This window comes from Narcine bancroftii, chromosome 3 (genome assembly GCF_036971445.1).
Source record: "Narcine bancroftii isolate sNarBan1 chromosome 3, sNarBan1.hap1, whole genome shotgun sequence".
NCBI lineage: Eukaryota > Metazoa > Chordata > Chondrichthyes > Torpediniformes > Narcinidae > Narcine > Narcine bancroftii.
Genome location: NC_091471.1, coordinates 252,368,148 through 252,390,734, shown reverse-complemented (window position 1 = coordinate 252,390,734; position 22,587 = coordinate 252,368,148). Strand labels below are relative to the sequence as shown.

General features: G+C 41.0%; 1 protein-coding gene across 13 annotated transcripts in view; it reads left to right on the top strand.

The window, feature by feature from the left end:
* The window catches only part of pnpla6 (patatin-like phospholipase domain containing 6), a 197,409-nt gene that overhangs the window by 64,388 nt on the left and 110,434 nt on the right, over positions 1 to 22,587 (top strand). For all 13 annotated transcript variants that reach the window (XM_069927599.1, XM_069927607.1, XM_069927608.1 and 10 more), the window contains 6 exons: positions 489 to 574; positions 1,672 to 1,812; positions 3,361 to 3,520; positions 10,268 to 10,348; positions 18,340 to 18,468; positions 20,393 to 20,473. In XM_069927599.1, the coding sequence (XP_069783700.1) occupies positions 489 to 574; positions 1,672 to 1,812; positions 3,361 to 3,520; positions 10,268 to 10,348; positions 18,340 to 18,468; positions 20,393 to 20,473 (678 nt within the window). The remainder of the gene's footprint in view (positions 1 to 488; positions 575 to 1,671; positions 1,813 to 3,360; positions 3,521 to 10,267; positions 10,349 to 18,339; positions 18,469 to 20,392; positions 20,474 to 22,587) is intronic.

The window sequence follows — 22,587 nt, the reverse complement described above, 5'->3', positions numbered from 1 at the left end:
AGGCCCTTTCAGCTCACGAGCCCGTGCCGCCCAATTACACCCAATGAACCTACAACCCCCTTATGTTTTGAAGGGTGGGAGGAAACTGTAAACCCATGTAGACGCGGGGAGAGCGTGCAAACTCCTGACGGACACCGCCAGATTCAGTCCCGATCACTGGCGCTGTAACAGCATTGCGCTAACTGCTACTCATTGAACTGCATGGATAGGTCAATGTCTACTGTGTTGAACAACATATTGAATTTTTTTTTTGTTATCGTCCACAAAGAAAATTTGCAAAGAGACATTATGGCACTGTCATGGAATAGTGAAGAAATGTTCTCCTTGCTTTTTTACAATGAAATGGTTCCCCCTCCAGCTATTCCTAAAATACCTTTAAACCTGTGGACATGCTGCTGAGGTTTTTAATGTGAATTTTAATACTTAGCATTTATAGCTTGTTTCACTGCATTAGCATTACAGTTTGACTTGTACTCACCTATTTCTAGGTGTCCCAATCCACATCTTCCTTTGTTGGAACTTCGACAAGACCAAGAACTAAAAGGAAACAAAAAATGCTGATCATTGCCAAACGGTACATACTTTCTCTTCGTGTTAATGACATCTGGTTGGAGAGTGCCCAGACAGAATATTAGGTGTTACTCTTTCAATTTATGGGTGGCCGAGGTTTGGCAATGCTTGAGTCCATGGATAGAAATTCGGCTTGGATGTGGGACGCAGAATCAAAATGATTTCCACAGGGAGATCCCTGTCATTGATGCGGGCAGAGCGAAGGTGCCCAGCTATGCGATCGCTCAGGCTGCGTCCCGTCTCTCCAATGTAAAGTAGGCCACCACAGGAGCACAGGATGCAGTAGTTGACTCCTGCAGATTTACAAGTGAAGCGTTCCTTCACTTGAAAGTACTTCTCTCAACAGTTCTGTTAGTTTTGTTTCTCAACAGTTGTGAACCTTGTGTTTTTTTTTCCCATGCATGTTTTTGTTTCCTCTTAACATTTTGCAGGATGTATTTCTAACTAGGTGCAAGGGATGCTTGTGCTTAACCCCTGGTGGGTTAATGCCACTAAGGCAGTGTTGCTCAATACTGATAGTGATAATCGAGCTTTGTCAGGAAGTAACCGGGCAGCATTTGACTGAGTGATTTTGATTTAAAGCAAAATATGTCACACGTGACTCTGGTTCTACACGTTGATTGGTGGAAGGTCAGTGAGCTTAGTGTATAATACCTGAAGCGATTCATCAGTGATGTAGCTTGTCTGGTAACCCTGTACCAAGGACAGTTTTATTGGCTGGGTGCCCTTTCTTTCACCCTCATTGCGCCAAATGACCTTTTTTTTGGTGTCAGGACTGTTTATGGAGGATTCCCTTCACATGAGCTAGATGTTCATTATTGCAGAGCATGTAGTTCCAATAATGACCTGGTGAATATCAATGATTCTGTTGAGAAGTTAACCACCTTGTACCTGTTTCTAGAATCAATGTAGTTATGGAAATGATTGAGCATTGTTTGATATGGTAAATGCCACTATTTTGCATGTAAGTGCTGGACATCATTGCATTGTGGATTTGATCTGACTGTGTGTGCCTTTGGCCCTTTGAGGCTCAATCTTATTCTCTGCATACAGCTCTCCGTTTCATTTAAGAATTTTCCACTTCTTCTGTAATCTCTCTAGGTTCTTGCACATTAATAAAGAAGTCCCAACCCTGCAACCGAAGGAGCCCCCACCCTCTGTTCTTGAGGCCGATTTAACTGAATTTGATGTTGCCAGTTCACACTTGCCTTTGGAAGTCCTATATATGCTGAAAAATGTCAGGTAACTCTTGAAAGCCCCAACTTTTTAATTTTGATATTTTATTCCTAGGTATAATGTGGCAAATCAACTTTGTTTGCATCTGGTTAATGGCAATCTTCCCCACACACATACAAAATATTGATGGTGGGGCCTCAGCAATAGGGATGCCATTAAATGCCAGGGGTTGAGAGTGGGGGCTAGGCTGTCTTTTATTGGAGATCATCTTTGCTTTATGTTCACAGCGCATGCCTGAAATTATAAAGCAGAGTTAAACTGAAATAAATAAAATAAATAATTATATTGCTGAATTGGGATACAGTATGTTTCCAATTATCCAAAATTCAGATAACAGAAAAGTTCAATTATTCAAACTTATTTTCGGCGGCAACATGACATCACAAGCTGAATTTTTTTTTTCACCTGGCATGTTCATCCCTGACCTCCCTTCCGCTAGTTCTGAGCTCTGTTATTACCAATCTGGTGCTAACAGCATGTCAGAGCCAGTGGTAAGGAGGTGTCAGGGATCGGCAACGGTTGACCTTCCGTTAACCGATACAAGTGTTCTGCTGATGCTACTGGGCTGCTTAAAGCCCTTATTCAGTTATCCAAAAAAATCCCATTAACCAAAAAAACCCCAAGCTTTTCAGATAACTGGAAATGTACTATATTATAATCAAGAGCTTTTGGTAGAAGGCCAGAGCACGTTTTCATTGAAGATATTTTAGTAGTGAGGGACTAGTCAGTCAAGTTGCTCCTCATTAATATGCATTGAAGACTGAAATCATAGGTGAAATCATATCTTGGAGTTTCCTTTGTGGAGATATTGGCTTTCTCCTGTGATCTCTGTACCTTGTCAAATAAAGGCTGACTGATTTAATTCTCCAAATCTTACAAACTAGGCAAAAGTAATGCAAAGGAATGAGAGATGTGGTAGCGTCCGTTAGAACATTCTGAGTTGGGGATGAGGAGGAGAATGATGGTAAAATCCAAAATATATGGATGTTAGAAATCTGAGCTGAAAGAGAAAATTGTGGAAACACCCACATTTTCAATAGATGAAAAATGGAGGAGGAAGGTCTGCTCCTTGATAAAGGAAAGTTCTCCACATGCCTCTAAGCACAGATAGTGTAGTGGTTAATGCAGCACTATTACAACGCCAGCAGCCCAGGTACAAATCCCGTGCTGTCTGTGAGGAATTTGAATGTATCCAAATGGATTTCCTCCGAGTGCTCCGGTTTCCTCCCACCCTCCAAAAAGGTAGAGGGTTTTTAGGTTCATTGGTGTATCTGGGAAGCTCGGGCTCGTAGACCGGAAGGGAGTGTTGCAGTGCTGCATGTCTAAATTTTTTAATTTAAGTGCATGCTCAGGCAGATATGTTCCATCCAGGCAAGAAATCGATTTTTCAGTGATCCATTGTAAAGCATCTGATGAAAGTATGAAGAGTTATTCTTCAAGTTACCATGTACCCGGTACAGAAAATCTAGCAGCTCCTGCATTATACAGGATCAGAAATTGTCTCCCTAAATATTAGTGTAATTATTTTGTTTCCATTGAATCTTGTCTCCACAGAGTTCTGGGCCATTTTGAGAAGCCTCTGTTCCTGGAGCTGTGTAAACACATGGTCTTCCAACAATTTCAACAAGGAGAATATGTCTTTAAACTGGGGCAGGCAGACAACAACATCTATGTGGTACAGGATGGCAAACTGGAACTCAGCCTGATGGGACCTGTAAGTTCAATTTGCACATTATAGGAAAAGGAAATATTTTGCATCAGTTAATGCTTTTGTTGTTCCTGTCACCGAGGAGCATATATTGCTCTTATTTTTCCACACCAATTACATAGCCTCTTGCGCCGCCTATTTAAGCTAGCATATTTTGGCTTTGTTCCTTCACGGGACATAGGTGTCCTTGGAGAAATCAGCATGTTGCCTGACCTGAATTGCTCCACAAGGTGATTACTTGGCTCATGGAGGCAGACAATTGGTCTGGAGTTTTACACAGGCGAGACCGCATAAGAATGGCAGATGTTCCCCTCCAAAGCACATTAGTGAGTGAAATAGCTGATGAACAATCTGATTATTTCATGATCATCATTACTAGGGGCTGGCACGGTTAGTGCGACACTAATGGAGTGCCAGTGACCAGGGTTCAAATCCCGCACTGTCTGTAAAGTGTTTGTACGCTCTCCCTGTGTCTCTGCGTGGGTTTTCTCCAGGGGCACGGGTTTCCTCCCACTATTCAAAACGCAGCTGGGATGTATGTCTAAAATTTAAAAATTAAACTAAATTTTAAACTACTGATTTATTTCATTACTTGAATTAAAATTTCCCATTATGATACAGTAGTGAAATTTGAGCATTCATTCCTTGATCTGGATATGATGGATGTAGTGTAGTTTTTGACCAGATAACGTTGCTTCATGTGCCACAGATTTGTCCCAAATTAGTTAATTATGTGGACTGATACTTCAGTAATATTGATTTTCATCTACATGTTGGCCACCCCATAATATTATTGGATGTTTCTGCCCATCACTCACAACCCCCTTAATCTTTCCTTTCCTTAGCAAACAATGAAGTGGTTGGACTTAGTGGGGATAGGCAGCATCCATGGAGAGAAGTGGACAGGTCAGGAGAAGGAGCCAACCAGAGAGGGGTAGGGTCCAGAGAGGGGCCAAGAGGTGATAGGAAGCTGGAGAGGCAGGTAGGAAAGGAGACCAGTAGGGGGTGGGGGCGTTTGAGAGGAAAGTGAAAATAGGAGAAGGTGAAGGTCAGATGTGAGCAGTGGAACCAGATCAGGGAGGGTGTTCCCTGGAGGAATATGATATGTTTCTTGTTTACATTTTGGGCTTGCACTACCAAGGGAGGAGGCTGAGGACAGATGTATCTGTGTGAGAATAGTGGGGGGAATGACTTAAATGTGACTGGTCTATCCGAGTTCCAACTGGCCCTCGTGGACAGGGAGCAGATGCCCAACGGAGAAGCTACCCAATCTGCATTTGGTGTCTCCAATTTCAAGTAACCACCCCCTCTCGCACCCCCCCCCCCCCAAGCCCCAACCAGTTTCACTGTTTCCATCTCTCCTTTACTTACTCCCATTCTTATCGCAAAACTGCCACTCCTTCTGTGCTCCTAGTGGTCTGCTCCTCCACCTGTCTCACTACCTCTCCATTTGTCTAGCATCCTATTAACTCCTGGACCCTCCACAGCCCCTTCACTACCTTTTTTATGCTTCCTATCTCCCCATCCCACTTCATATTCGATGAAGGATCCCAACCATTTTGCTCCACTGATGCTGTCTTACCTGAAGAATCAAACTTTGAGGAAGGCCTCAGACCCAAACTTTAGTTATATATCTTTGCCTCCTATGTACGTTGCAAGACCAGCTGAGTTCCTCCAGCATTTAAAGTTCAAGTTCATTTATCATCCAACTGCATGAGTATGACAGAACAGAATCTGGTCCTCAGTGCAAAACATGCAAACACACAACCAGACATAGCACACATACAGGCAAGCAATATATATTCAGGACATATATAAAAATAAATAAATAAATACTGTTTAATAAATAATAAAGTCTTGGATGGTTAGTGTGAGCTGTTCATTTTGTCCTTCAGTACACTCACTGACTCTGGGAAGAAGCTGTTTCTCAACCTAGTGGTGCTGGCTCCAAAGTTCCTGTATCTCTTCATCAATGGGAACAGCTGAAAGATGCTGTGTGTGTGGGGTGGAAGGGGTCCTCAATGATTTTGCGTGCCATCTTTAGACAATGATCCAGATAGATTTCTTCGATGGGAGAGAGGGATATCCCAGTGATCCTCTCTGCCACTCTTATGGTCCTGTGAATTGACCTCTGATCCTCTTCTCTCCAGCTATCGTACCACACTGTGACGCAGCCGGCCACAACGCTCCTAACAGAGCTCCTTTAGAGGATTGACTTAATGGTGGCCAGTCGCCTTGCCCACTTAAATCTTCTCAGGAAGTGCAGTCACTGTTGTGCCTTTCTGGCAAGTGAGGAGGTGTGGGTCCCTGATAAGTGGACTATGAGAAACTTGGTGTTCTCTCTCCACTACCGAGTTATGAATGTGTAGTGGAGGGTGGTCATTCCTGGTCCTCCTGAAGTTCAAAGTCATCTCCTTCATCTTGTCCATGTTAAGACTCAGGTTGTTATTCTCGCACAATATCATAAGATTTTCCACCTCTTCTCTGTGGTGCAACTCATCATTGTTGCTGATGAGGCCGATGACTGTTGTTTCCTCTGCAAACTTCATAATTCTGTTGGAGCTGGATCTGACAATGGATTCGTGGGTCAGTAGTGTGAACAGGAGCGGGCTGAACACACAGCCTTGGAGTGTGCCAGTGCTCAGCATAATGGTGGTCGATGTTCTGCTACAACCTGGACAGACTCTGGTCTTTTTGTTAAGATGTCCAACATCCATTTACTGAGATGGGGTATTGAATCCCAGCGAGGACAGCTTCTGGGGAATGATCATATTAAAAACCGAGCTGAGGTTGGCGTATGAGGCGTGGGTCAGGGCATAGTGGAGGGACAAGGCTATCAGTGGAACCATTCCTTTAAAAGGCAAGATAAGAACAAAAGAAATAAGAGCAGGAGTTGGCCATACGGCCCATCGAGCCTTCTCCACCATTGAATAAGATCATGGCTGACCTGATCATTGACTCAACTTCACTTACCTGCCTTTTCCCCGTATCCGTTAATTCTTTTTTTATGTAAAAATCTATCTAACTGAACCTTAAATATGTTTAATGAAGTAGCCTCAACCACTTCCCTGGGCAGAGAATTCCACAGATTCACTATTCTCTGGGAAGAACAGTTTTTCCTCATCTCCATCATAAACCTACTCCCCTGAATCTTAAGGCTGTGTCCCCTAGTTATAGTCTCACCTACCAGTGAAAACAATTTTTCTGCCTCTATCTTATCTACCTTTTCATAATGTTATATGTTTCTATAAGATCTCCTCTCATTCTTCTGAATTTGAGTGAGTATAATCCCAGACGATTTAGTCTCTCCTCGTAGGTCAACCCCCTAATCTCCAGGATCAACCTGGTGAACCTCCTCTGGACTTCCTCCAAGGCCATTGTATCCTTCGTCAAGTATGGAGACCAGAACTGCACACAGTACTCCAGGCATGACCTCACCAGTACCTTGTAAAGTTGTAACATGACCTCCCTTCTCTTGAATTTAATTCCTCTAGCGATGAAGGCCAACATTCTATTTGCCTTTTTAATAACCTGTTGTACCTGTAACCCAACCTTTTGTGATTCATGCACAAGCTCTCCCAAGTCCTCTGCACTACAGCATGCTGCAGTTTTTCACCACTTAGATAATAATCACCTATTTTTCCTATTAAAGTGGTTGACCTCGCATTTACTAACATTGTACTCCATCTGCCAGACCTTTGCCCACTCACCTAACTATATCCTTCTGCAGCTTCTCCACATCCTCTGTACAATTTGCTTTTCCACTCAGTTTAGTATCACCCTCAAACCTGGCTACACGACACTCTGTCCCTTCTTCCAAATCATCAGTGTAAATGATGAACAGCTGTGGGCCCAGCAAATTGAAAGGGGTCCAGTGTCTCTGGGAGGTGCTTTGATGCATTCCATCACCAGGCACTCAAAGCTTTTCATTACTGAGGAGGTCAGTGCCACAGGGCAGTAGTCTGTTACTGTCAACCTCTTTGGTACCAGAATGGACCCGCAGACTTTATAACCTGCTGAGTCCCTCCAGTTTCTCATTATTTCCTCTTAAATTCCAGCCTCTTGTCTTTTTTTGTGCATTAATTTCCTTTCTGTCTGGCAGTATTTTGCTGTCTGTCTCTTTAAATGTTATGTTTGGTGACCTAGATAACACCTTTGGTGTGTGCTTCTCTATTTAATTTCTCACTAACAGTGATTGCTGATCTTTCAATGGCTGGAGCAGGAATGGGATATTTGGTTTCCTCAGTTTAACTTACTGCCATTTGTTTGTGGACCCTTAATTGTTGCAAAAGAACCAAGCCTATAATTCATCCAAAAGTTGACTTTACCACTGGATTGATTCTCCCCATCAAAGGTTTTGTTTCTTCTTTGTCGACACAGCGTCGTGGTTAGTGTGACACTAACGCAGCGCCAGCGACCCAGGTTTGAATATGGCACTGTATGTAAGGAGTTTGCACGTTCTCTCCATTGTCCGCATGCATTTCTTCCCACCTTTCAAAAAGGGTTGTAGGTTAATAGGGGTTTTTGGGTGGCACAGGCTCGTGGGCCAGAAGGGCCTGTTACCATGCTGCATGTCTACATTTTAAAAATATTTTCCATATTCATACATTTTTTTTAAATCCTATTCCTCTCCACTTCTGGACGTACACCTTCACTAAAAGGTTAAAAGCAAATGGGTCAGTTCAAATTCCAGGGAGTGATCTACCCAGGGTTTCCAACCCATCAAGTGCAAAACTTTTCTGCCATTTCAACTGAAATCACTAATGAATGCACAGACCTTCCAGTTTGACTCCCACACGATCACAGATTCTTGTGCTGCATTGACTACTCTAGCATCTTTTACTTCAAGTTCAAGGTCACATAGTAATACATTAAAATATAATACACATGATATACTTCCACTTTTGCCTGGTGTAAGGCAAACAAAGAGTTGCCATGAGCATTGCCCAGTACCTCCAACAATAAGGGAAAGGGAAGCAAAGATTTGCGTCCAGTGCTCCCACAGCTTCTGCTGCCGCATTCAAACCATTGGCAGCCCAGGCTCCAAGTCCAAACCTCTGATACAATCCGGAAACCTTCAGGGAGCCCTTCCTTCCCTCAATACTCTCTCAAATCCCCACTCTGATACCTGGTTTCCATGAGCCAGTAGTATCCAGCAGCTGGCAGACTCTGCTAGTCCTCCAACCATAAATCGCCCACAGCCGTACGGGTCCACTGACTGCAAGTTGCCAGCTGTCCGCAGCCTGTGTGAGTCCTACAACCAATGAGCCCCTTGCAGGTCTGCTGCTGTGGTTACCTTCCTTGTAGGGTTGTCTCCATTTCATCCAGGATTGTGCTTCCCGTTTCTGGTGTCCCATGCCAGTCTGATGCACTGTTGTGGAACGCTGCCCAGCACAGGTGCCGCCATCTTGTTACAGAATTTTTTTTTTAAATACCGTTGATTTCTTCGTTTAAAGTCTGTGTGGAGCTGTCAGTGTTGCGACTGGGCAGTGGAACCCTGTGGAGCAGCACTGTGTCCTGCAGCGCCGCCATTTCTTTATCTCTACGCCCTATAGATGCTCCGTGATCTGTTGCATTTGTTTTTTCCTCTCGACCCCAGCATCTGCAGACTTTATTGTTTAAGTGATGAATTTTAGTTGATCTGGAGATCCTCAAATAACTTCTACTCCTGTTGTAAAATTATTTGAATTATAAACAGTGAGAAGCAGCGGACTACCAGGGAAAGAGGGTGTGCAGTTGTTAGGAAGGTGTGTGGTGGAGGGTGTCACATGGTCCCGAGGGCAGTGCAGGCATAGCTATAGGAAGCTACAACCTTAGTTTTGATTATTGACAGTTGATTGGCATAGGAAGAAGTAAAGCAACAGCAGAATTTTCTTAAAAATAAAATTTGCACAGATGCAGATGAGTGCATTTCTCTGGGGAACACTTCAAGGATAGAATAACTCCTATCTGCATCTTAGACATGCAAGTTTGGTGGCAGTGTAGGGTATGAGGAGGGTGGAGAGAAGCTTCACACAATAAATGAATAGAAGAGGATCTCCCAGGTGAAATATGATGCTGGAAACAGTGTGGGGGAAAGAATGGGAAGATGCAGTAGATCTTTAAACAGTGAGAGTGTGACTGATGTTGAGAAGGATTTAAATGTTAAATTTAGACATATAGCATGGTTGTAGACCACTACGGCCCACGTATCCGTGCTGTCCAATTTACATCCAATTGACATACACCATACATTTTGGAGGGTGGAAGGAAACCAGAACCCCCGGGGAAAACCCACGCAGACATGGGGAGTACATGCAAACTCCTTACAGACAACGTGGGATTCAAACCCTGGTCCCGATCATTGGCGCTGTAAAGGCGTTGTTGCACTAACCATTACACCAACCATGCTTCCCCATTGTTAGATATTCAAGATTTTCTTGATTAGTGCAGAAATAAAGATCTTTTTTTTTAATCTCAAAATCTGTTTGTTTGGAGTGATTTTAGAAATGTGAGTAACTAGATTATTTTCCAGGTTACAAGTCCTGTTCCTTCAGCAAACAGCTTTGTTTATCTCCCATCCTGATGTTTAATCCTTGTGATATTTGGGGCAAGGAGATAGTGCTGCACTTTGTCAGAGTGATTGAGAATGCTGGTCAAGCTTCTGTGTTGAAAATAAATTTCAAGAAAGAACCTTCTTGTGGAACTAAATTGTGGTACCTCTGCCAATGCCATAGTTATTGCCAACATGACTCGACTTCTGTTTTCTTGCAGGAAGGAAAGGAATGCGTAGTAAAGGAGGTTTTCCCTGGTGATAGCGTCCATAGTTTGCTCAGTATTCTTGATGTCATTACCGTAAGTAGCTGTGTTTTGACTGGAGACTTGTTACCAAGAACTGATTCTGGGATGCCCTTATTTGGTCAGATCCCATTGTTCCTTCACTAACCATGCCTGTGGAACACATTTCAGAATTTGAAATAAAGATGTGAAAACTGTTTTAAACCAGTAAGTTGTGGAGGAGTCATGTGATGGAGTAGTGGCCGGTTGGGAAAATAGGAAAAAAGTTAGGAAAAAGCAAAGCATAACAAAAATAAAATATAAGAAATAGAAGATAAAGATACAGAGAAGAGAACGAAGATGGCTTCCAAGAAGGAGAAAGTAAAAATAACTGGAAAAAAAGTAGAAAAGTCACCGGAGAAGAAAGAAAAAGGCCTTACCTGCAAGAAGGAACAGGGCACTGTGTGGTGGCGAGGGGCACCTGACCCTCGAGGTCAGGGCCTGCCCTGCGGAGTTGCGACTCACCAGCCAGTGGACTACAAAAATGACTCTCGGAGCCAAACGAAAGTGCCCAACTGCACAATCAAAGGAGAAAGAGGACACCGGTGGGAAGGGGGCTCAGCAGAGGAGCGGGATGCCACAGAGCGAACAGCTGAGGGACGAGGAAGGCAGCAGAAGAGGGAGCGATGAAATAGACATGGGAGATAGACGGAGGGATGACCGACTAGAAGATCAACATCAGGAAGCACAACAGATGAGCAGCCCAGGAGGGGAGGAACAGCAACAAGAGGTCCAGCAAGAAGAGGCCCGACAAAGAGATACAAGCAGCTCATCAGGAAAAACAGAAGAGACACAGACACAAAAAAGAGAAGAGGAAGACACAAACACAGTAACAGACACAGAAGAAGAGGAAGAAGAAGACCAAGATCTTCACAGAGAAATAGAAGGTAAAACTGATGGACAGAATATAGATAAGGTTTTTTTTTAAGAACAAGTGAGATCACTAAAAGAATGGTCATCATTAGAATTTAATGCAATTAAAAGGAAAATGAAAAGAACAGAAGATAAAATGCAAAGGTTAGAACTTGTAATGACAGAAATATGGAAAAGAGTAGAGAATGTGGAAGAGCGGGAAACGGCTGTAGAAATGGAATTAAATGACTTAAGAGAAAAATTGGAAGAAAGTGACAAAAAATTAAAGAGACGCAAGAGTTGTTCTCAGAAAATTGATATGTTGGAAAATTATAGAAGGTGAAACAACATAAAAATAGTGGGTCTGAAGGAGGATGAAGAAGGCACAGACATGAAGGAATTTATAAAAGGATAAATCCCGAAGGTCCTGGGAATGACAGAAATGCAGGAAGAAATAGAAATAGAAAGGACACAACAGAGCATTAACTCCGAAACCACAGGCACATCAAAAACCAAGATCCATCTTAGTAAACGTTTTGAGATACACAACAAGAGAAAATATACTGGAACGGGCAAGGAATAAAGTTAGAGAAGATAATAAACCATTGGAATACAAGAGTCAAAAAATATTTTTTTACCCAGACATAAGTTTTGAACTCTTAAAGAGGAGGAAGGAGTTTAATACAGCGAAATCGATTTTATGGAAAAAAGTTTACAAATTCATGTTAAGACATCCAGTTGTGCTTAAAATATTTATACCTTGGGGAGCAAAACAGACTGTTCTCGGATCCAGAGAAAGCGCAAGAATTTGCAGAATGTTTGCAGGACAGGAGAAGAGATGAAGAGATGTAACAAGAATGAAGAATGGCGATAAAGTATATATAAAGATGTAAAAACAATGTATATGTAAAGAACTAAAGCGGGAAAAGAGAAAGGAAGGAAGGGAGTAAGGGGGTGGGAAGAAAGAGGAGAGAGAGCTTTGTTATATGTGTTTTTTTTTAAAACTGTTTTCTGGAGAGGGCTGGGTAGAGGGGGAATAACCGTCACTGCCAAATCAGTTGACGCTGCGAACAAGATCGCAATCCAAATGAAAAGGGGAGTTGTGGTTGCCTGGCAAGGGATATGGGGTAACTCAGAGAAGGGGGGGAGACTTTTGGGTTTAAGGTATTAGTGGATGTGGGAACGGCGGGAGTACTTTATGTCTTAAATGTGTTGTCGTACATTAAGTGTAATAAGAGAAAACTAAGAGATGAAAATGAGGAAAAGGGGGATGGAGGTGGCAAAGAAGTGTATGCAAGATATAAGATGGCCATGTTCAACTATATGACTATGAACATTAATGGAATACATAACCAAATTAAAAGGAAGAGGCTACTAAATTTATTGAAAAAGTAAAAAATAGATATTTCATTTGTGCAGGAAACTCATCTAACTGAAGCGGAACTTAACAAACTAAAGAGAAACTGGGTTGGACACATAATTCAAAAGTTAGAGGTGTAGCCATACTAGTTAACAAAAATGTACCAATCAAAATAGAGGAGGAAATAATAGATCCAGCAGGGAGGTATGAAATGATAAAGTGTCAGATATATTCAGAATTTTGGAATTTGCTCAATATATATGCGCCTAATGAGGAGGATCAAAAGTTTATGCAGGATTTTTTTTTTTTGCAGATTGCAGACACACAAGAAAATATATTGATAGGAAGGGATTTTAACCTTAATTTGGACCCAATGTTGGATAAAACTGGACAAAAGACAAGTAAAAAGAATAAAGTGGCCAAATTTATGGTTAAATCAATGCAGGAAAAGAAACATGGATATATGGAGGAGGCAACACCCAAGAGAGAAGAAATTTTCATATTATTCGAGTAGCCACAAAACTTACTCAAGGATTGATATGTTTTTGTTGTCAGCCCATTTTCAAGGGAGAGTTAGGAAAACTGAGTATAAAGCTAAACTACTATCAGGTCATTCACCCCTATTATTAGCAATAGAACTGGAGGACATCCCACCAAGAACATACAGATGGAGGTTAAACTCCATGCTACTTAAAAGACAGGAATTTAAGGAGTTTATTGAACATCAAATTAAAACATATTTTGAAATAAACACAGGATCAGTGAAAGACAAATTTATATATGGGACACAATTAAAGCCTTCATTAGAGGGCAGATAATAAGTCATGTGACTAAGATGTTAAAAGATTACATCTGGGAAATAGAGCAGTTGGAAAGAGAGATAGTAAATACAGAAAAGGAATTAGTAAAAAGGGATGATATAACGAAAAGGAGAGAATTGGCAGACAAAAAAATTAAATACGAAACATTACAAATGTACAAGCTAAAATAACAATACTGGCATCAAGGAGAAAGGACAAACAAATTACATATAACCCAACAGAGATTAATGAAAATTTTAAGGAATTTTATGAACAATTGTATCAAACTGAAAACATGGGGAAAGATGATAAAATAGAGGAATTTTTAGCTAAAATTGATCTGCCGAAATTGCAAGAAGAGGAACAAAACAAACTAATAAAATCATTTGAAATAGAGGAAGTACAGGATATATTAAAAAAGCTGCCGAACAATAAAACACCAGGAGAGGATGGATTTCCAATAGAATTTTATAAAACATTTGAAGAGTTATTAATTCCTCCTTTCCTGGAAGTAATGAACCAGATAGAAGAAACACAAAACTTGCCAGATTCATGTAAGACAGCAATAATTACAGTAATACCAAAGATGGGGAAGGATCCATTAGCACCAGCACCATATAGACCAATATCTCTACTTATCTCAGACAATAAGATAATAGCGACATTATTAGCAAACAGATTGGCCAATTGTGTACCTAAAATAGTAAAACAAGATCAAACTGGATTTATTAAGAAAAGACAGAACAGCGGACAATGTCTAATCCACGCAGTTCAAGGATATCAGAAACCAACAGTGGCTATTGCTCTAGATGCAGAAAAAGCCTTTGACAGAGTAGAGGGGAACTACTTATTTAAAAGTATTACAGAAGTTCAATCTACCAGAAAAATATATAGATTGGATTAAAGCATTGTATAATGGACCGTTGGCGAAGGTAGCAGTAAATGGATAAGTATCGAGTCACTAGGTAGGTCAACTAGACAGGGATGTCCACTATCCCCCTCATTGTTCGCCTTAGCAATCGAACCTATGGCAGAACTGATAAGAATAGAAAATAAAATAAAAGGGATAAAAATAAAGGAGAAGTAGTATAAAATCATCTTATTTGCAGATGACATCATAGTATACCTAACAGAACCAGAGGTATCAATAAAATAATTAATAAGAAATTGAAGGAATATGGAGAAATATTGGGGTACAAGATCAATGCAAATAAAATTGAAGTGATGCCAATGAGTAATGCAGACTATACAGAATTTAAAAAAGAATCACCATTTAAATGGCAAGCACAAGCAATCCGATACCTAGGGATCAGGTTAGATAATAACTTAAGCTACTTGTACAAACTAAATTATCAGCCACTGATAAAGAAAATGCAGGAAGACTTAGAACATTGGAATGAATTACCACTAATGTTGATAGGGAGGGTAAACTGCATTAAAATGAACGTGTTCCCAAGGATACGATACTTTTTTCAAACGTTACTAATTCCTTTAACAGAAAAATTTTTTTATGAACTAAAGAGAATAATAAGGAAATTCTTGTGGAAAGGGAGGAAACCAAGGGTAGCGTTAGATAAATTAACAGAGAGGTATAATTAAGGTGGTTTGCAGTTACCAAATTTTAGAAATTATTATAGAGCTGCACAATTAAGATTTTTACCAGACTGGACTAAGATAGAACTAGATAAAATAGTGGAGAAGGTACCGGAACATATACTTTATAAGTGGGATGAAAAGCTGGTGCAATATAAAAACTCACCAGTACTGCATCATTTACCTAATGCATAGAAGAAGATCCATTTAGAAAGGAAAAAAATGAATTATCAAATGCCAAAATTATTATTGACGGAAACTCTGCTAATCCCTTTTACAATAGACAACCTTTCCTTTAGAGAATGGGAGAGAAAAGGAATCAAAAGAATAGAAAATTGTTTTTTGGGAAATAATTTATTAACATTTGAACAGTTGAAGTTGGAATAACTCATGGTACAATGTTTGCATATCCTCAATTGAAGGCTTATTTAAAGGATAAATTGGGAAACAGCTTGAGCTTACCTGAAGGAAGCAGCTTTGAATACGTGATTACAGACACAATGATAATTAAAAGATTTATAACCAACATGCTGCTCCAACATTAAGCTGCAAGAAAAGGGAAATGAAATAAACTATAAACCTAAGCAGAAGTGGGAAAAGGATCTAAACATAAAGATAAAAAATGAAGTATGGGAAAAGATATTTTCTGGAACTATGAAGAATACAATAAACACAAGGTTACGCATAATACACTATAATATAATTGGTTACACAGGGTATATATCACTCCTCAAAAATTTTTTAAAAATGTGATTCAACATTATCGGATAGATGTTTTCGCTGTAAGAAGGAAATGAAAACAACATTACATGCAACTTGGGCATGTACGAAAGTGAATACATTTTGGGAAGAACTAGATCAGATACTAAATAAAATTACAAAAAATAACATACCAAAAAAAACAGAGATATTTCTTTTAAGTAACATTGCGCTGGGTGGGTCAGGTCTCCAGAATGGAGGACCATCGCCTTCCCAAGATCGTGTTATATGGCGAGCTCTCCACTGGCCACCGTGACAGAGGTGCACCAAAGAAGAGGTACAAGGACTGCCTAAAGAAAGCTCTTGGTGCCTGCCACATTGACCACCGCCAGTGGGCTGATATCGCCTCAAACCGTGCATCTTGGCGCCTCATAGTTCAGCGGGCAGCAACCTCCTTTGAAGAAGACCGCAGAGCCCACCTCACTGACAAAAGGCAAAGGAGGAAAAACCCAACACCCAACCCCAACCAACCAATTTTCCCCTGCAACCGTGTCTGCCTGTCCCGCATCGGACTTGTCAGCCACAAACGAGCCTGCAGCTGACGTGGACATTTACCCCCTCCATAAATCTTCGTCCGCGAAGCCAAGCCAAAGAAGAAAGAAGAACATAAGAAGTAGAGAATTAGGCCTCAAATTGCAGTGAAAGCTCCCTCGATTATTACCAGGGGTTGTGCTGTTTAGAGAAATGGGAGATGGCCTTATTGAAGGGTGTAAAATTCTGACAGCGAAGTGCAGATATTAAGTGTTCAGAAGCAGGTAGTTAAATCATTCAGGATAAAGATGAGTATGGATCTTTAGAAAACTGTCCAGGAGGACTGGTGGTCAAGCTTCCTTTTATTATCAAGTAATAATACATTAAAAATGTAACATGAATCTCCTCTGGGCCACCTCCAGAGCCAGTACATCTTTCCTTAAGAAAGGAGACCAGAACTGCAAGCAATACTCCAGATGCAGCCTCACCAGTACCTCATACAGTTATAGCAGAACCTCCCTGCTCCAAATAATAAATCAAAAATAATAATCTGATCTTCAATTTCTCCTTTCCATGACTTCACTTTTACCAACATTGTACTCCATCTGCCAGACCCTTGCCCACTCATTTAACCTATCAATGTCTGCAGATTCTCTGAATCCTCTGCACAATTTGCTTCTCCACTCGATTTGCTAATAATCAGCAAGCTTGCACTCAGCCCCTTCTTCCAAATCATGTATGTATGTTAACAGTTGCAGGCCCAGCATTCATCCAGACAGCATTCTCTCACCACTGATTGACAACCAGAGAAGCTTCAATATATCCCAACTCATTGAAGGATTAATGGTAGGATATTTAAGAGCAGTGGGACCTTGGGGTCCAAATCCATAGATTTCAAGGTCACCGTGCAGGTCATTTAAGGCCGATGTTATGCTGGGCTTCATTAATCAGGGGATTGAATTCAGGAGTTGCGATGTAATGTTGCAGCTCTACATATCTCTGGTGAGACCACACTTAAAATATTGTGTTCAGTTCTGGTCACCTCGTCACAGGAAGGATTTGGAAGCTATGGAGAGGGTGCAGAGGAGATTTACCAGGATATTGGCCTTGATTCGAAAAATATGTCCTATGAGGCAAGGTGAGCAGAGCTAGGGCTTTTCTGTTTGAACCGAAGAAGGATGAGAGGTGATAATGGAGGTCGAAAAGATTATGACAGATATAAATAAGTCAGCATCTTTTTCCCAGGGTGGGAGTAGCCAACACCAGAGGACATCTGTACAAAGAGAAGGGAGGAAAGTCGAGGAGAGACAGCAGGTGCCTGGAATGCATTGCCAGCTGTAGGTAGTGGAGGGTGGAACATTAGGGGCATTTAAAAGACTCTTAGACAGGCACATGGATCAAAGAAAAATAGAGGGTTAGCAAGTAAGGAGGGTTTCATTTTTTTGGTAGGCATATGTGGGTTAGCACAAAATCATGGGCTGAAGGGCCTGTAATGTTCCATGTATTGGTTAACTAATCCTCTATCATTCAGACATTACCTCCAACTCCGTGCATCCATACCTGATGTATAAGTTATTTTTTAAAGTGGCACCTTGTTGAATGCTTTCTGGAAATCCAAGTACAGTAAAAACCCCTGGTATCCAGCACCTAAGGTAGATGCCAGATATATGTATTTGCCAGTTGCATGATTGGCGAACTAATGGCTAGGGGTGTCAATTTTTGTGGGTTTTTTTAACTTTTTTTTAAACCTATTTATTTCCTGCAGTTTTTTTTTCTGGTTGCTTGAGGCTGTCATTTGCTTGAATTCCAGATAATGGGAATTTTACTATATATAACATCCACCTGTTTCCCCCTATCTACTGCACTTTTTATATTCTCAAAGAACCCTTCTCACTGGACTAGAAATTCGTGGGAGATAACTTCAACTTCAAAAGACTGGTGTAAATGTTGACAATGCTCAGCTCAGTGTTGTGAGCCAAGAGCCTATGTTCTGTGCTCCATTGCTCTCTGACATTGGATCCAGGACTGCCTCTTGAAAATGTACCTTCCATCGTTAATTAAGCAGTGGTGAGGGTTTTGTGTCCTGACCAAGTTTCATCTGGGCTTTATCTTACATGGGACAAAATAACATCTTCCAAGACTATTAATTTCTTTTCTAAAATTACTTGTTCTAGGGTCACCAACGGCCATACAGAACTGTATCTGCTCGAGCTATCGAAATGTCAACCGTACTTTGCTTGCCCGTGGAGGCATTTCAAGCTATTTTTGAGAAGTATCCTGAAAGCCTGGTGAGAGTGGTGCAGGTGAGAAATAGATGATCTCTCTCGACATCCACCAACACACTTCATTAAGCACTGCATCAGATAAGAATAAAGGAGTAAAGCACGAAAGTCGGCAGACCCTGTGATTGAAGTAAAAACACGGTGCTGGAGAAACAGTGCAGGTCAAACAGTGTACTTTATATAACAAAGATAAAGATGCAGAACCAGCATTATAGGCTTGAACCCTACATCAAGGTATGACAAAATGTCGGCAGGTGTCCAAATAAAATGGTGGGCGAGGGGCAGGAGAGGAGCACGGTCCCACAGGTGGGATGTAATGGGTGGATAAGGGAGGGAGGGCACACTAGCAAACTGGGGATGCCTCTATGAATGGAGAGGGAAGGAGGTGGAGAGCTGGAGGAAAGAAGGGAATGGGAAGGAAACGTGAATGGGGAGTAGGCTAGCATAAACTGTTGAAGTTAATGCCATCTGGTTGGACAGTGCCCAGATGGAAAATTAGCTGCCGCTCTTCTAATTAACAAGTGGTCTTTGTTTGATAGTATGTGGGGCCATGGACAGACACGTCAGCATGGGAGTAGGGGCAGAATTTGTGGCTACCGGGAGATCCTTGTCATTGATGCGGACAAAGTGAAGATGCTTAGCGAAATGATCTCCCAATCTGCATCCAGTCTCTCTGATGTAGGGAAGGCTATAACGGGAGCACTGGATACAGTACAAGTGAAGTGTTTGTATAAGAGTAGGCAGCTTTTATTTTGTAACTTGTGGGTACTGTAAATAGAATCTTTAATTTACTCCAATGAGGATATTCTTGCCAAGCCTAGGTATTGGTTATTAAATTATAGAAAACTTCATCCAATCAGTAAAATATTCTAATCTATGATTTATCTATTACAATTGGTGGTGGAAGATTTTTAATGTGTTGATGTGTTTGCAAAGGTGTAGAGTGGCAAGAGAATGATGGATGATGATCAAACCTGTTGAAGGCAGTAGGCGATGGTGAGTGGTAATATGGAGAGGGTCATAACTTTCACAGAATCTAGAGATGAGGTATATAAAGGATTGATTGACAGGAGGTGGAGCAGAAAGAGGTTGAAGGACGTTGCAAAGATTGGGAAACATCAGTAATGACGTGGAGATGAGGTTATTTCAGTTCAGAGCACTCAGACCAAGGAAGCTTTGGGATGAAATGGTGTGCAACTGGTCTTATGAGGGAACATTGCCCTTGTATCTACCGGAATTTAAAAGAGTGAGAGGGGGCTTTATTGAAATGCAAAAGATCCAGAGAGGTCGTAATACAGTTGACTTGCAGAAGATGTTTACTCTCGGAGTATCCAGAAATGGGTCACTGTTCCAAAATAGAGTTGTCCATTTAAGATGATTTTATTTTTCTCTGAAGGCAGCAAGTCTTTGCATCCTTCTACATCAGAAGGCCATGGAAGCAGAGTTCATGAATATGATAGCACAGTCTGTGTAATGGTCAGCACAATGCTCTTACCACACTAGCAAACCGGGTTTGAATCTGGCGCTGTCTGTAAGGAATTTGTGCATTGTCCCCCTGTCTGCATGGGTCTTCTCCAGCTGCCCCTGTTTCCTTCCACGTTCCAAAGACTTGCGGGGTTAGTAGGTTAATTGGTCACATTGGGTGGTGTGGGCTTGTGGGCCAGAAGGGCCTATCACCATGCTGTATCTCTAATTTAAATAAAAATAAATTTATTAAAATATTTTCAGTCTGAGATACAGAGACATTTGATAAGAGCGTATAAAACTACATTCCTGAACATTCTCAGTGGATCAGTCAGCCTCTGTGGAAGGGTTCGAAAGAGGTCTACGGTTAAGTCCTTTGATGGATTTATCTTTGAGGTTTCAGTAGAAAAATGTTTGATGTAAGCAGCTCTTATGTTTCAATTAATTTGCTTATTTTCAATTATCTTTTTATCTCTCTCAGATCATCATGGTGAGACTGCAGAGAGTGACATTTGTGGCTTTGCACAACTACCTGGGCCTGACTAATGAGCTGTTCAATCAGGTAACTTATCCTGCTGACCCTTGTTCAGGAGGAGCCTGCAGCAGAACGCCTGCAGTTTTTGCAGGAATTCCTACCATCTCCTGTCGTAACTTCATCTAGAATCTGCTTTCCGCACATTCCATCTTGTGGAGTGGTGTTCCCATAGCCTCTGCCCATGAGAGACCATGCAGGGATTTCCTCGAGCATCAGCTCACTGGTAGTCAGATAACTCACTTGCCTAAAGGATCTATACTGGATGGATTGGAAAGTTTGAGTCACACTGTGGTCCTGCAGAACATGGAGTTTCTAACATTTAACAGAGAAGACAAGCACTTGTGCGCAATACACAAAATACACATAAGGGCTGGTGCAAACAGGGATTCTTAGGCACATAGATGTAATAAAAGGTTAAGGGTGTGAGGTGGGGAAGGATTAGATTGTTTTGGAGTAGGTTTCCTTAGGTCACCACACGCCATGGGCTGTTAACTCAGCAGGTCAGGCAGCATCCATGGAAGTCAATGTTTTGGGTGGAAACCCTTCATCAGGAAGCACTTGGGTACTGCCTGTTGTGTTAGAACTGGCAAGTATTCACTGTCGAGTTGAATTCAGTCAAGGTTTATTTTTCATTGGGGGGAAACTGGATCAGTGATGTGCTTAGCACAGATGGGCAGGATGTACAAAGCTGGCCAATTCCAAACCAATCTGTATATGTGGCAATGACACGGAGAAGCACTGATGAAAAGTTGGATAATGGCAGCAATCAGCCATGTGGACAAGAGGAGGATCAAGAGATGACTGAGACTGCTCCTGTCATCGTTCACAAGAGAAAGAAACAGAAGTGGGCAATTTGGCCCATCAAGCCTGATCTATGAAACTTCCCTGCGCTAAACTGTTGTCTGCTTTCTCACCAATAACAATGAATGAAAGTGTGGCACATGGAAGATAGTCCAATCTGTCATTCTTGCAGTTTGAGTCAAAGCCCACATCATTTCTCCCAATTCAAAGCAAAATGTTGTGGATGCTGAAAATCTGAATTTAAAAAATAACAATAAAATGGTAATATTCAGGTTGATCAGTATTTAAAAGGAGACAGAGATAGAGCTAATATTCAGATTGGTGATATTTCATTCGAGAATTAAAAAGTCATCAACACCAAGTGTGAACTATTTCTCTCTACACTCTGTAAGATCCACTGAGTATTCCCAGAATTTTCTATTTTAATCTCCCTTTTTAAGGTGGCATCTGCATATTTCCTCTTTCCTCAATCATTTCCATTTATCTTTAATGAGAGAGAGAGAGAGAGAGAGAGAGCCTGTGATGGATCAGGATGAATGACCTCAGGGTTTCCTCCACAGTGCAGAGATGAGAAACTGACTGTAGAGAGGCCTGATGCATCAATCCCGCCAAGCAGCTCTTCAGCAGAATGTACAGTAAAGCCCTTGTTGTCAGAATTCAAGCAACCAGCAAAAAAAATGGAGGAAAAGAAATAATTTTTTTTAAAATTTAACATAATTAACTATAAATACATATGTATACAAAAGCTTAAAATTGTAAAAAATAAACGTTCTCTGAAGTATCACACAAACCTTTAGTGAAGATTTGAGCAAATAGTCAACCAACGGTCGTGCTTTGTTCACAGCTGTTTGAATAAAGTTATGTATAAATAAAATGGTGTCGCCCAGGATGAAGAGCTGATAGATGCCACTCACAATTGGGGCGACTCTCTTAAAGTGTCTGCTCAATAGAAGTCTTTATCTTTATTAGTATATTATTAAGAATATTAGTAAGGCTTTAACCTGTGAACTTGGTGGGGGGGGTGTTATTTATTTATAATGTTATTGCTTGTAATTTGTATGGGGAAGGTATCTGCAGATACAGCAATGGTTAAATGTTTTCAAAGTGACTGAAAATAAAAATGCTTTAAGGTTTATATATTCATGCAAGTGAAGTTTGTTCAGTGTAAGTACAGTATTTTTTTGGTCTTTTAAACTGTTTATTCTTAATGTAGGTATAAATTGTAAGACTAACTCTCAAGCAACCGTAAAATTTGCTTATCTAGCTTCTACCAATCTCTGTAGGTGCCAGATTTCAGATTTACACTGTTATTGTCATTTGATGTAACCAGATTCACTGAC